The sequence below is a fragment of the Hyperolius riggenbachi genome, chromosome 3, assembly GCF_040937935.1.
Source record: "Hyperolius riggenbachi isolate aHypRig1 chromosome 3, aHypRig1.pri, whole genome shotgun sequence".
Lineage (NCBI taxonomy): Eukaryota > Metazoa > Chordata > Amphibia > Anura > Hyperoliidae > Hyperolius > Hyperolius riggenbachi.
Window position 1 is genome coordinate 210210676 of NC_090648.1, and position 16268 is coordinate 210226943.

General features: G+C 41.4%; 1 protein-coding gene across 1 annotated transcript in view; it reads left to right on the top strand.

Annotated features, from left to right (window-relative positions):
* Nucleotides 1-16268, top strand: part of LOC137562270 (uncharacterized) — a 294902-nt gene that overhangs the window by 15324 nt on the left and 263310 nt on the right. The window contains exon 2 of the mRNA XM_068273603.1: nucleotides 4631-4740. Coding sequence (XP_068129704.1) covers nucleotides 4631-4740 — 110 coding nt within the window. The remainder of the gene's footprint in view (nucleotides 1-4630; nucleotides 4741-16268) is intronic.

The window sequence follows — 16268 nt, forward strand, 5'->3', positions numbered from 1 at the left end:
ATAAATAGCAGCCTTTTTTCAGCTGCATGATGACAAATATAAAATATTTTACATTTATTGGAGAAACCCCTCCCTTCCTTTCATATTGCCAGCAAAAAATCCGGCAAACTGGTGGAGTAGATGGTGTCCAGCAAAGGAGGAATTGCTAATGGCTGCCACCTGTATAACCCTAGTTATGAAAAGAGAAGGGTGAAAAGCATGCACTGAAATGCTCATAGGCTTGAAGGAGTGTTTATTTATATTTGTATGTGTCAGAGTGGTGCAACTAAATATTTTGAATTAAAAAAATGTTTGGTTTGGGTCCGCTTTAACTAAGAATAACAAATGTAGAGTTTTAGAAAATGATTAATCTTATTTAAACAACACCAAATGAGTGTTTTAGCTAGTAAATTCTTGGAAATTGTTTAGAACCAATAATCATGTACCACGATTAAATATACATTTGTCAAGGGGTACTTGTGATAATGTTTACTATGCTAGGGCGTACTTGGTCTGTACAGGGTTTTTAAAAGGGGTACATACCAATAAAATGTTGAGAAACTCTGATCTAGGCTGTCGGTGGGCTGGAAATTCACAAAGCACCACAAGAAGTTAACTTAATAAAATCTACTTTGGAGTTTGGAATTCACCTGTGATGCTGTCCTACTTCTAAAAATACCAGCTGTGTGTCAGTAATGCTTATCCTCTAGTATTAACAATTTCTAATAATCATATGGAACTAGTAATGATAATTTCTCATAAATCATATAGAACAAGTATGCTGATCAGGTAAAACAGTCATAGGTAAACAAAGGGAATGGTAGAGGAAATTAAGGAGCTAACAGATCAAATAAATTCCCATTGTCACCGCCTCTATGGGTCCTGTGAAATACTGTTGTTATTAGGCAATCCAACACGTAATAACACACGTTTGCATACAAAAGGAATGACATTTAGCACATGGTAAAATTGCACAAGGTGTTATTCTAAAAGGTAAGTGAGCAGGTGCTTATAAAACCATATGATAGTGCTGTTGCACCAATCACACCCCTACCATGCCATCAATCCACTCTCCTTTACTGCCACTATGCCCCCTTGGTTGCAACCAAAGCTTTGGACGGCATAAACTGTGATCATGCACGGGCACATATATGTAAAAAAGTCCCAGCTCACAAATGTAGAAATAAGATAAGCAAACAGGCTAGCTGAAACAATGTCCTGCGCTGTCCCGAAATCTGTAAGGGACAAGGCGTCACAGTGACCACAGTAGGTATATAAGGGAGCAGATATCAAACACTGCTTGCACATCAGGAGCTGGCAAATGATACAACTTACATATCCCTTGTAGGCTGTGATCCAGATGAAAGCAAAAGTCATGCACAGTCTATCAGTCACAAGGGGGAGTGGCTAAGACCGGACCTGAAGCGCATTAAGCCAGGATATCATCGCCATAGTTCATGTCTCTCCAAGGACACACCATTGACGGGCATCTTCTCAATCAGGGCTCCTAGCAGAAAGGGAGGTACAGCAGGAGCCGCAGACACGCCGACTAGTTTCACCCATTACACACGTTCGCTTCCTCAGGGCCTTTTTCTCCTACTTTTTGGCACTTTTTCATTTGCAAAGTGCAGAAAAATTATTTTAAATACAAGATGAAAAATTATGTCTTAGAAAACTTGGGAGAAAAAAGTGAAATGCATATGGCCCCATATGTGGTTTGAATTGTTGTCATAATTATTATTATTTATAATTATTTAGTATTTATATAGCACCAACATCTTCCACAGCACTGTACAGAATATATGTTGTCTTGTCACTAACTGTCCCTCAGAGCAGCTCACAATCTAATCCCTCCCTTTATGTCTATGTATGTATCTTGTAGTGTATCTTGTAGTCTAGGGCCAATTTAGGGGGAAGCTAATTAACTTATCTGTATGTTCTTGGGATGTGGGAGGAAACTGGAGTACCCAGAGGAAACCCACTCAGACACAGGGAGAACATACAAACTCTGTGCAGATATTGCCCTGGCTGGTATTGGAACCGGGCATCCAGTGCTGCAAGAGTGTTAACCTCTACACTACCATGCTGCATATTAACCATCCTTTTGTTTTCCTCTGCTTACTCCTCTCCCACACAATGCCTGCCCTTGGAATACTGGTTTTGGTGGACTTTCTCATGCAATTATTATATATACAGTGCTGAGGGGGCCCAATGTAAAATTTTAACCAGGGCCCATGGCTCTGTAGTTTTACCACTGCTTTACCATTTGTGTTGATCAGCAAACAATATTATGCTCTTTTCCCAATTATTTTCCAGCTTCAGGGGGCATTACTGCTTGTGGTAATAATGTCAGTAAACAGAATGGGGTTTTGAAACCAGTAATTACAGACACCATGAGGGACATAGAGACCAGGCAAAGCAATGAGAGGGAAGAGGAAGGAGAATCAACCTAGCTGGAGTGTCGTATATGCTAATAGCTGAAGAAGTGACGAAAATGAATGGAGAGTGATGTGAATCAGGACTCTGAGGCACTGGTCTTTCTAGATTTTTTGTGTAATTTCCCAGCCCTACCTGTTAGGCAAGAGTGACACTTTTATCTACGATCTTCCTGGATGTTATTTGTGGTATTTAACACAAATGTGACTGAAACATGGGCAGGTAATGTTAGCTTAAAAAGCTATGTCTAGAGTAATGGAAGTTTTATTACACGTTATGCACGTTATGTATATGATATAGTTTTATAGACAGTAAATGGAGTGCCTATATCCAATTCATGAGCTAGATTCAGCTTGTGTGATCAGTTGTGTAATATGGAGTAAAATGGCACCCATGGCAAACACTGAACTTGTGCTCCCCCCTTCCCCCAACTCAGTGCCTCCTCCCCCCATAACAGCATCCTTTCTCACCCTCAAAGGCACAGCAAGACCTCTACACATAAAACACACCACTATCAGGGAACTCCCTGTACCCCAGACGGGCCCAGAGCCTCCACTCAGAGGGACATTAGGCATGTACCATCTGTGCATGTGCACAGGGCCACCATTCCCAGGGGGGCCATCACGTGCACTCCTGGAGAGATGACCTGGTCACTAAGGCTGCACACGTCACTGCCTCACGTCACTGCAGCGCAGAAGGTCACAGTGACACCGCATCCATGTGCTGCACCAGCACCTGTGTTTGTCACTAGTATAGGCACTGTCTGCAGCCTAGTTGCTGAGAGGATCTCCCCAAAAGGTTGGCAAAAAGAGGCAAAATGCAATGGCAAACGTCATCAAAATTTTAACATTTATGTCATGAGCACAAGATGGCTATGCTGTGTCCACAATGGATAAGGCCATTTACCAAGATATCATATTGACATTGGTGGGCAAAGGGGCCACTGATTCTTTCTTTCCCCAGGGCCACCAGAAGCCTGCAGGTGCCCCTGCTCCACTGCCCACAGGAGCACATTATTAGGGCAGCCCGCACACTGACAGGAGGTCTTCCACCTCCGCCCGCGTCCACACCCCCAGCACACCCACAAATTCAGGCACATTTCCTTTCACAGGCACAATACCACCACCCATAAAACCAATGGCCATCCAACTTATTGTTGACATAGGGCAGCCACTTGAATGATGAGGAATGCTAAAAGTGATATCATTAAAAAGTTGCAACTTTGGTCACATACACTGAAGTGTGAGTAATTTGGAGGCTGCCTTATTTATTTACCTTTAAACAATGCAAATTGCCTGGCTGTCCTGCTGATCCTCTTTCTCTAATACTTTTAACCATAGACCGTGAACAAGCATGAAGATCTGGTGTTTGCCTTGATTTTCCGCATGCTGGATTCAGGTGTGTGATTCAGACACTATTGATGCAAATCAGAAGGAGAACAGGCAACTTGTATTGTAAAAAATGAAATAAATTATTATGTAGTACTTATATAGCACCAACATCTTACACAGCACTGTACAGATTACTGTACAAGACGCTGTATTGTCTTGTCATTTAACTGTCCCTTAGAAGGGCTCACAATGTAACCCCTACCATAGTCTTATGTATATGTATGTATTGTGTAGTGTAGTGTATGTATGTACTGTATGTATGGTAGTCTAGTGCCAATTTAGGGGAAAGACAAATAACTTATCAGTATGTTCTTAGGATGTGGGAAGAAACCGGAGTGCCTGGATGAAACCTACACAGACACAGGGTGAACCTACCCATCACCTTTTTATCGCATCTTCTCAGTTATATCTTTGAGCTCACTGGGGTCCTTATTACAATTTTCAACAGCAGGAAACAAGTCTAATTTGCCTGGCAGTGACAAAGACAACACAAACAGTAGTAAAAGAAACCAAAAAAATATTTCTTTCCACTCAGTTCAGAATAATAATACCTAGGCTTTAAATAAATATTATTCTAATTGAAGCTCCTAGACATCATAGCCTGCACGTAATATGCATTTGTTGTTGTAAGAAGGTTTTAGTAGCACAAGGAAATAGCTATTGTTTCAAGTTACAATACGCGTAATACGTGTTTTAAGTTACAATAGTTACATATACAATACATTTATGCGGTCAGACAGAAACAAGTGTGACTGCTTACATAGTAGCCAGCCACGCCTACATTCTAGCAATGAGCATTTCAACCATCTGCTATTCCTCTTCAGCAATTATTCGGAGTTCTGGAGAGCTACAAACCATATCCTGTAAACTTAGCAGCCACTTGGAATACATTCAGAGGCATGCTTCCTAGGAAGTACCCCAGCCATCCAAACAGGTAACATGTTAACAAATATTCTTTTTTTATGACATTGTCAAAATTTCTATCCATGTGTAGCATAGAAGTGCAGGTAAGGTGCTATCTGCTATGTGTGAGGAGCAGGTGCAAAGGATTTATATGTCATATCAGTTGGTAATTTGGTTTGCCTTTATAGTGAAATATCCTGCTTAATGTCAGCATTGGCAACTGGATATAAGGTTCAGTAAGATTCAGAGCAGTAAATGGGGATTTTTTTTTTGTTCTTACAAGCTGTAGCAGGAAACACCATCTGTAAACCAATGTTATAAGTGGAAAAGTTTATTGAGTAAAGTTACAAACTTATCAACTTTATAAATGGCTGTGTTAATGATAAATTGCATGACTAGGGTTAGTCATCACATAATGGATTACAGCAGCATGGAATACTGATCTTAAAATAATTTACAAAAAAATAATTCTACATTACATACCTACATATATAAATCATTCCCCCCGCCAAGAAATAATAATTACACACTCAGGAGTATGTGCCTATTTGAACCTGCAGTCCCTTAGTAACCTATGCTGATTAGGATAAAATAGATTTTCACACAATTGCGATCTTTCTGACTTTTTTGTGCGTCTGTGATTTTGTTGTGATTTTGGTGCAATTGCAATTTTGGTGCAATTGTGATTTTAGTATAATTGCGATTTTGGTGTGATTTTGGAGCTCAAGATGGTCCCTCACTTAAAATGCTGCATGTAGCTATTTGCATTGCAAGTGGAACTGCCCCCTCCCAGGGTTCCACTGTTGCAGCGCTTTGCAAATCGCCAGCAAAAGTGATACAAGTGGGTCCCAGGCCTAATTCCAATTTAAGATTAGGGCTAGGCTGGAGTGAAAGTTTACTGGTATTCCTTTAACAGAGCAAGTGTTAAAATGTTAGTGTACGTATACTGAAGAGAACTTAAAATATATTAGAAGTGGGAGATGAACAATATTACAATTGAATTGCATTATTTATTTAACCCTCTTTTCATACAGGCATGCCAACCCTACTATGCATGGCACCTATGTCAGTAGTGAACTAGCTTCAGTACGTGTGGATTTCTACTTAACACTATAAACAAATTATCATTGCTCTACTCTTAAGATAAATACTCACAACCCGATGGAGGATGATGGATCCAGGGACGTCCAACCACCGCCCCAACCCCCCCCCCCCCCCCCCCATGAAGAATGTTCCACGATCCATCTTCCAGCTGGCGGGTACACGCAATGTCACATGACCGACGTGAATGGGATGGGACCAATAAGCTAGTGATCCGCCAGGCGGACATACCACCCCCAGCAATCTTGCTCCCCCATCTGTCGTGTAACAATACACATGCACCACTCGTCGTCCCTCTTGTGTGTCCCTGCAGCGCAATACAGCATGTCGTCAGCTACACAGCTGACATGCTTGTGTGCAGCCCGGACCAGCTATGTCACCAAAAGGGAAAAGATCCTGATCCCCGACAGACAACATCGGTCAAAGGTGTGTGCACCTTTAGCCAAATTTCCAATGGCCAAGCAGGGCAGATAGTGCAGTGTCCGCTCCAATGTTGCATTGTGGTCCGCTTGGGGTCTGGAGCATATGCCCTTCCACTATAGGTATGGGAAACACATCCACTTGTCCAGAAAAATCATGCAGGTTGGGACTTTGCATTGAGCTTACAGTAACGGATCCTGACTGACGAGTGTGAATGGATCCTTTTAATAACATAGGATCCATTGAATGTCAGTTTTACGATCCAGCAAAAGGTACAAAAAAAATGTCTGTTTGGTGCTGTAGTGTGAACGGCCCTCAGGCTGCTGAGTAGATGACATTTAAAATTGACACATCCTTGAAACTTGATGCCAGTTTCTAATGTAAACATTTTTTACCTCATAGAAGATAAACTTACATACTTATTTTAGACTTACTTCATCGAAAACAATAATTCCTGGTCATTTCCATCAGAAATCTATATAGTGTACAGTGTCTCCCAATGTCACTGGCTCATCCAATGACTTCGGCTTTTGCAGGAACTTGAGAGATATATACTGCAGCAAGGTGCTGCTTGCTAGTCCACCCCCTCACCTCTCCATAGAGCAGAGCATGTTGCTTGGCTGGAGGCTGAGCAACCTATTTATTCAGCATCTATTGTTAAACTTCCAAACCCTAAGTATCTCTTTTGGGTGACAAATATGTGACTTGTGTACCTACCCTGAGGCCCCATTCATACTAAAAACTGCAAAACAGGATCGCAGTCGCCTAGCGATTTTTATTTTTTATTTTTTGCAATTTCACTGCACTTGCGCTTTGCAATTCTCATTTCAGTGAATGAAAATTACATTGTGATTCTTCATAAAATGCTACATAGCCTGTTTGCGACCAGTACAAATCGCAAAGGTGCCGCAAGCGTTGCACTGTGAGTAATCGCATAGAATTACATGTGTCACGTTGTCTATCAGCAAAGCACTGAAACACTGCCGGAAAGAGTCCAAGTATGAACAGGGCCTTAGGGCTCGTTCACACTGGAGGCGCTTTTGGAGTTTTTTAAGTGCTGGTGATTTTTCCAAATCGCCCTGTAAGCGCTTGTGCAATGATTCTCTATGAGAGAGTTCACGTCTGAGCGGTTTGTTTCCGATCCGCTCAGAAAAGCGCTACATGGACCATTTTTTGAGGCGATTTGCCTTAATGGAAGGTATAGGAAGAAAACGCAAAACGCTCACGAAATCGCTTTGTGCAGCAATTGCGTGAGCATTTTTAAGAATAAATACATTGTATTTATTATTTTCAGAATCAAAGAGTTCACTTCCTGACTAACGTCAGGAAGTGAAAAAACAATCGCTCTGCAAAAGCATTTACAAAAACGCTTACCAAAATCGCCCAACTCACAGAAATCGCCGGGAAGGGGAAAAAAAGTGTCAAAAAACGTCCAACGCAAATGCAACCGCGATCGGAAAACAATGTGAATGAGGCATTAGAGCACATGTGTCTAACTCCAGGCCTGGAGGGCCAGATCCATGCCAGTGTTTAGGATGACTGAGAAAGAAAGGAATGTGTTCTACCTGATGGACAACACCTTTCCTGATTCAGACCCATCAATCCATTTGAGCTGTGTCAAAAATGTGTGAGGATCTCGGCCCTCGTAGGACCGGTTTGACATCCCTGCCTTGGAGCGATAAACTGACTGATGTTTTTCAGAATCTGGAGAAAGCAAAGCGGCAGCCTCCATAAAATGCTTCATATTCTGCATAGCCAGCCTGAAAGGTTAGATGCCACAGTGCACTACTAAAATGATTCAATTGATTAAACCATGGGGAGATGAGACCAGGTGACGAAAAGTTTAACCACTTTAGGATCCTTGGTACGCATATCTACGCCCCTTTAAACTTCACGTGCGGATCAGGGGGATAGATATGCGTACTGCTGCCTTACCGTCCTGTTCACGATCCCCGCGCTGTTTACCGTCGATCCACCCTCGCAGCCCCCTCCATCTGTGATCAGGATGTGAGAATCTTTTGATTCTCAATCCCATCAACGTTCCGTGTCTTCCTAGAGCTTGTAAACGTTGCACAAGCTCTCAGACCCACTCTTCCTGTTCCTCCGTGTTCTATTAATAGAAACACGGTCTCAGTCGCACCATCTTGTGGCCAAAAAGTAAAATACACCTATTTATACCAGTATAATGTTTTACATAGAAAATGTATTATTATTATTTCTTTATTTTATAAATTTTAACCCCTTCCAACCCTGCCCCACAGTTACAGAAATAAAACACTTGTTTAAAAATTTTTTTTTTAAATTACATCTTTTTTTTTTTTACATAAATAGTTACCTTAGGGACTTTTCTAATATGGATGGGATATGAGAGTACATCCCTGTTAATTTTGCAAAAAAGGGTTTTGTAATAAGTGAAAAAGTATTAAAAATCCCTAAGTGGAAAAATGCTCCTTTATTTCCAGATAAAATATTAGCTAATACATTGTACTAGGGACACAATTTAAACGTTGTAATAACTGGGACAAATGGGCAAATAAAACGTGTGGGTTTTATGTACCGAAGCACGTTTTATTTTAAAACTATAATGGCTGAAAACAGAGAAATAATCATTTTTTTTCTTTTTTTCTTCTTATTATTCCCTTTACAATGCATATAAAATAAAATAATTCATAGCAAAAACTACCACCGAAAGAAAGCCTAATTTGTTGCAAAAAAACAATATATAGGTCATTTCAGTGTGATAAGTAACAATAAAGTTATCGCTGAATGAATGGGAGGAGTGCTGAAATGTGAAAGTTGTTTTGGAATTTAAAGGAGTCATCAGAGGAAAAAGGAAAAAATAAGTGGTACTTACCAGGGACTTCCTCCATCCCCAAGCTCCCAGCATGTCCCTCGCCGCAGCTCTCCCCGCAGCCATTCGCCGCAGGTCCGTCCCGGTCCCCGGAGATGACATCAGGGCGACCTCCAGGTCGGCCTGTACTGTGCCTGGGCGAGTGGCGCTGTTAATCACCGCCACGTGGGCCGGAGCGTACTGCGCAGGCGCAGTATTTCTGCGTCTGCGCAGTCCGCTCCGGCCCACGTGGCGGTGATTGACAGCACCGCTCACGCAGGCGCAGTACAGGCCGACCTGGAGGTCGCTCTGACGTCATCGCCGGGGACCAGGACGGACCTGCGGCGAACGGCTGCAGGGAGAGCTGCGGCGAGGGACATGCTGGGAGCTTGGGGCTGGAGGAAGCGCCCGGTAAGTAAGTACCACTTATTTTATCCTTTTCCCCTGCTGACTCCTTTAAGAGAAAAAAACTGTGATCCTGAAGTGGTTAGTTAGGCTTTCTTTAAGTTTTCCCTTTGTTCATGTAGCCAGCAGCAGTATGCAGTAGAGTCCCGGTTATCAGGAACTCAAAGGCCAAATCGGATTGGAGAAGTATTTGCTTCCCATGGAGGTTGGATAAAACATTCCATGGGTAACAATGATTACACCAGTTTGCACTATGAAGCAGTGGAGGGCATAACGCCACCGGTCTATTTTTTTTTGGCAAAGTTGCCACTGTATGCCAGGGGAGGAGACTGGTACCACAGAATATGTTGGTGCTTTATAAATCAACAACAATAATAACAAGGATCATTTATTACGTATTTTATTCCAATTCATTGCAGCCAAGTGGCAGTGCTTGTAACCTCAATCAGATCAGCATTTGACAAACGGTGCAATTACTAGGCAGCTAAAAACCCCAGCATGACATATATGAGTACTGCTAAGACCAAGATTAAACCATGGCAAGATGAGACCATGTGACAAAAAGATGAATTAGGCTTGCTTTAAGTTCTCCCTTTGCTCATATAGCCAGCAGCAGTATGCATTAGAATCCTGGTTATCGGGAACTCAACTAACCAGGCAGTCTCAACTAACCAGCACAAATCACCAGCAGTACTGACAGTGGTGACGGGCAAATTCTAAGCCTCAACACACACCATACAATCTTGGTTATACAGATTTACCAAATCTATGTAGTATAAGAGCCAACATATTGAAAATACCTTGAATGATTGATTGGATAAGCTCTTATACTGCATGAAAGTGGTAAGATTGAACATCCAAGATTGTATGGTGTGTGTTGAGCCTTAGGCTGTTTGTGGGCTTGACTCCCCCATTGGTACTATACAGTACTTTCAGTTACTGTATCTTAACATTTAATACAGAGTTCATGATTTGTGGGGTATATAGTATTGTATTAGTCATACCTGTTTTTAACACTGACTCTCAAGCAAGCAACCAGAAAGCACATTTATCCGGCATCAGCCGTTTCCCGATAACTGAAACTGAAACTCTCCTATGGATTGTACAAAGAATGTGTGGTGAGAATGCTTGGTGTCCCCTCCCACATGTGCTGCCTTTGGCATGTTTTCTGTTTGTCTGAGGCCACAAATTGCCCTAATGTCTGGTTGTACAATATTGTTATTGAAGCTGCGGTTATTTTAGTATTGCTTTTACTGGTTCGTGACTCATTATGATACACACCTTACTACAGTACAGACAACCAGAGTTTGGGTATGCATGAATGAAAGGCCAAATCGGATTGGAGAAGTATTTGCTTCCCATGGAGGTTGGATAAAACATTCCATGGGTAACAATGATTACACCAGCTTGCACTACGAAGCAGCAGAGGACATAACGCCACCTATCTATTTTGTGGGGCAAAGTTGTCACTGTATGCCAGGGGAGGAGACTGGCACCACAGAATCAGTTGGCGCTTTATAAGTTAACAACAATAATAATAAGGATCATTTATTACGTATTTTATTCCAATTTAATGCAGCCAAGTGGCAGTGCTTGTAACCTCAATCAGGTCAGCATTTCACATATGGTGCAATTACTAGGCAGCTAAAAACCACAGCATGACATATATGAGTACTGCCAAGACCACACGATATGACTCAATACAGTAGAAAAATCTCTATTGCCTGTGCCGAGTGCTAGCAAGCAGCTGCTTACAAGAACTATGTACAGTTATTCATTAAAGGGATAACCTCATACAACTTGTGTTGATTTAATATCAACAGATTTTAATGAACATACCTTGATTTGTGATTGGGTGTAAGAAGTCAATATTTGTTTAAAACTTTAATGCATAGAGATTTTTTTATGGTAGAATTTCGATTTTACATTTTAATGTCTATGATGCACACAAAGCAAACTTATTGCACTAGTATTTTTGAATACATTATGTGTATGACTTAGTAGTCTAAATCGCACATTTAATTCTGATTTTTTGTTTGTTTTAACGATAGTAATTGACTTGTGTATAAGATTCCCCCCACTTCAAAGCCTCCCTGTCCACATCAGATGTGCTCACACGCACCGTGCCATTGTCAGGTAAATTAGCGCTGTGCAGACACCTTGCTTTGGCATAGCAGAGAGAGATGCACTATTGCTATGGGGCGGGGCATTGAATGGAGTGCATTCCATTGGGCCGGTAAAGGATTGGAACCATGTACTTGGGGTCACTGTTGTTTTAAGTAACATAGGGGTTAAACCAGGCAGCCTATTGGCCAATGGCCAATCAACGTGTGGGGATCATGTTCATTAAAGCCACTAGAGCGTGAGTTAGTTAGCAGCGCATGCTACACTGCACTACTGCAGCATAGTGTACAAACAACTCGCGCTCCTCTCATTAAGCTGCGCTGATTTAGTAGCTTAATGAGTCAGCCCCATAGTGGTTTATTAATGGTAATTTATATGGAAGTGTTAGAATAACCCAGCAACCTCCCGAAGAAAAACTCTCATTCTCTATCCAGAATATCTGTACAATCGGGCAAGACACCCAGATACTGTATGTTAAAAAACTGCCACTACTAATAACACATCTCCTGCAGGCTGAAGTAGCAGACATGACCTTCTTGAAACTGTTTTAAGAGCAGAATACCATCCCATGACCAGTTTAATCCTTTGTCAGCTCTCAGCTGGAACATGAGATTTTAGATAGCCCAGATTTTCTTAGAGTGAACCTAAACTGAGAGGGATATGGATGTTTCCTTTTAAACGATACCAGTTGTCTGACTCCTGCTGATCTCTTAGGCTGCAGTAGTGGCTGAATCACAGACCTGAACTAAGCGTGCAGCTAATCCAGTCTGACTTCAGTCAGAGCACCTGATCTGCATGCTTGTTGAGGGGCTGTAGCTAAAAGTATAGAGACACAGGATCAGCAGGAGAATCAGGCAACTGGTGTTATGTTAACCACTTGAGGACCATAATGCTAAACCCCCTTAAAGACCAGGCTATTTCTTTTAAAATAGGCCACTGCAGCTTTAAGGCCAAGCTGCAGGGCCGTATATGTCAGCACACAAGTGACCCCCCCCCCTTTTCTCCCCACCAACAGAGCTCTCTGTTGGTGGGGTCTGATCGCCCCCCTTGTGTTTATTTTTTTTTTTTTATAAATATTTATGTTGGTGTTTTTTTTAATACATTTTACTATTTATATATATGCATTTTAATTATATAACTTATTTATCAACCACTCCAATAAATGTGTTTATTATAATCATACCTTTTTATCCTTTTAATTATTTATTATTTGTATTTATTTGTCTTGCTTCACTGCATATTGAATAGCACTCTTGCCTTGTAGCCCTGGGTCCCAGATTCCCAGCCAGAGCACTATCTGCATGGAGTTTGTATGTTCTTTCCATGTCTGGGTGGGCTTCCTCAGGGTACTCCGGGTTTCTCCCATTTGCTAAAAATATACAGATAAATCAGTTGGCATCCCCATAATTTGGCCGTAGACTACAATGGAAATATGGCTATGGTAGGATTAGATTGTGAGCCCTTTTGAGGGATAATTGGGATATGTACACACATCCAATCAATTTTACCATTTGCATGTAGTGTGAGAGCTTACCTGCACAATATGTTAACAGTATTTAAAATCTGTTGGCTCTCTTATCTCATGGAGATGATAAAATTTGCCTAAAGGTGGTCAATAATGGTCCAATTTTTAGAGAAGAATCGTTTGAGCGATCAGATAATTATGATCAGATTGGCAGAAAATAAACTCAGTTGATGTTACCAATACACTGCACATGATTCTTAAGCGATCTTTTGATGGAAATTTTGTCAACGTTTTGCGTAATCTGTTGTGATGGGTAAAAAAAAAACAGATTGGTTTGTTGGTGGTGAAATAATCAATGTATTACTTGTTATTTCCGATTGCTTAAACAATTCTTTGCTAAAAATTGGACCGTTAGTGGCCACCTTAAGTGACAAGACAATATACTCTCTTAAGCACTTAGTAAAATATTGGTGCTCTATAAATACTACATAATAACAATATTAATAAGGAAGGATTGAAAAGCAGAGTGCAAGAAAAAATCGCAACCACTCACAGGCAACTTGCCAAGTACTAAAAACAAGATTCATTGAATATAAAAAAAATACAGGTCTTTAGGTTTCATGTATTGTTTCCGTCTGTGTTTTAGTATATTCAATATTGTGTTTTCGCCATTTTTTAAGCGCCGGCGATTTTCAAAATCGCCCCAAAGGCGATTGTGCAATGATTCCCTATGAGAGTGTTTACTTGAGCGGTTCGATTCTGATCTGCTCACCAAAGCGCTACCTGCACCATTTTTGTGGAGATTTGCCTCAATGGAAGGTACAGGGAAATCTCATAGCGCTTGAAAAAACGCTTTGTAAAGCAATTTCCCCAGCGCTTTCATGAATAAATACATTGTATTTATTCATTTTTGACTGAAAGACTTCACTTGCTGACTGACGTCAGGAAGTGAAAAAAAACAGAATCGCTCTGCAAAAGCACTTAGAAAAGCACTTATAAAAATCACAGTGCGCAGGTAAGCGCCGGGAGACGCAACAAAAATCACGCAAAAAAACAAAAACCACTGCCGTCAGCAATTTTGATTTTAGATGTGAACAAAGTTATTTTTAAGTACTTGGCCGGTGGACTTCCGTCCTCCCCCTACCCTTTGTCACTTACTATAACTGAGCAGTGATTAAGGCTCCATTGATTTGTTTCTTAATTGGTGTGTTTTTCTCTGATGCTTATCTTGATCTGCTAACTGTGGTTGTAAATGTTTTGAAATCCACAATGACAAAAGAGGTGGTGAAGAAACATCTCCCCCAGCTTTTATAAGCGGAGGGAGGGAGACCCCAGGTAGCCCTCCCCCATTTCTGTGCAGCTGGTTTAGCAAGAATACAACTATCAACCTATATTTACCTGGGACTTAAAATTGCTTAAAGAGTTTCACTCGACAGTGACTGAAACCATTTGTGTCCTTGCTGGAAGAGTAATCCTTGGAAAAGTGCAATAAAAGTTTTAACAGTCGGCACTTGCCCCCTTCCTTTCTTTTGCTTTTCAGTACTATTTCAGTACTATTACCCTGCACAGTGATTGGCATTCCTATGGGGGTTATTAGTGGAAAAGAGAATAAGAGCACACCTGCCTCAATGTGATAGAGTACTACTACAACTTTATGATATGGGTTATAGGCAGCTAGTAAGTCCAAATCAATTCAAACCAAATCAAAGATAGATTTATTATTATTATATACATGACCAGGCATTGCTAAAGCAAAGGGAAAAGGAGGGGGGGTGCACGGAAGGGGGTTGGATAATGGTACAATGACTAAGCCATCTGTGAACATTTTTTTGGTTTACACTTCATAGCGTGCAGCGATTGTCACTGTGGATTCCTCTTCCCTCAGTAAGATGTATATTTTTCCCTCATCCTCTAATGTGTGAAAATCTAAAAATAGTTTCAATCGATTTCTTAAAGTAAGTGTCCCTGGTTGCAGTATATTTGGGGCAGTGCAGCAGGAAGTGGCTTTCATCGCCAAGGGTCATCTGCTCACAGTGTTGGCATAGTCTCTCCTCCCTGGGTTTGTATGTCTGCCTGTGTCTCCCGGACTCGATTTCCGGGTTTTGAGCACTCAGTCTATAGACACTCAGGATTTGCCTCTGGAGAGTTTTGGAGATTTAACTCACATGTGTTTAACGAGGACACGGTGGTGGTTTATGATCTGGTGCCATCGCACTAAAACATTTGCTAGTATTATTGGCTGGTGGTTACAGTGTTGCTGATAAGAGTTCAGTAAAATTGCTGTGTGCATGCCAATTTTACCAGTATTTATGACAACTAAATAACCTGTGTTGGGCAAATAGCACGACTCGTGTTATATAAATAAGGCCTCTCTCAGACAGGAGGCTGATCTGTTCTCTAGTCGGGCAGTTCAGCATCCCACCTGCTGCCCATGAGCGCCATTTGAGTGCAATTAAAGTGCAGCCAAATGGCTGCATTTGGGCCACCACTTGTCAGTGCTTGACAAGTGGTGGTGTTACCCAGTGGCAAAAAAAACGCAACATGTAATGTCTGACCATGGCTGCGTCTGTGCTCAGATGTCACTCCATGGGGGGCGGGGGGATCGGGGGGCAGATAGATTCAACACCTGTCAGCTGCCCATATGGAAGAGCCCTTACATGCAAATTTCTAGTATAAGTACTGGTGTAGCTGCAAGTTGTTCTTTATGTTGCAATGCACAGGGTTGTAAACACCATACAATACCATATTGATGCAAAAAATTACTATTGCTTTTTTTCAGGAGCAAGGTTTAAGGCATCAGGGAGTTGATGTTCTAAGATGTAATTCCTGCCCTGGCTTTCAGTGATTATTTAGGGATGTTAGTTAAATGTAAGCATTGTTTTACTAAAATTACCAGTTTAATGCTGTCAAATATTTTTGCAGCCCATGACTCTTCTTCCATTGGTGGGACAGCATAGGTGTTAATTCTTAAAAATAGTTCAGAATGCCTTAACTTTTGAATTATCAGCAACTGTTACTTGACCACAGTTGCTTCGTCTATATTTTATGAAGTGGGTCTTAATTGCATAATTCATAGAGCCACGTTGTTCAAATCACCCTTCCCCACCCCCCTTCCTTACTGCTGGCTACACCTGCCCCCGCCATTACCCTCTACAGGAGGGTACTTGAGAGGCAGCTCCAGATACCTCAGAATCAAGGTATTCTGAACCACCCG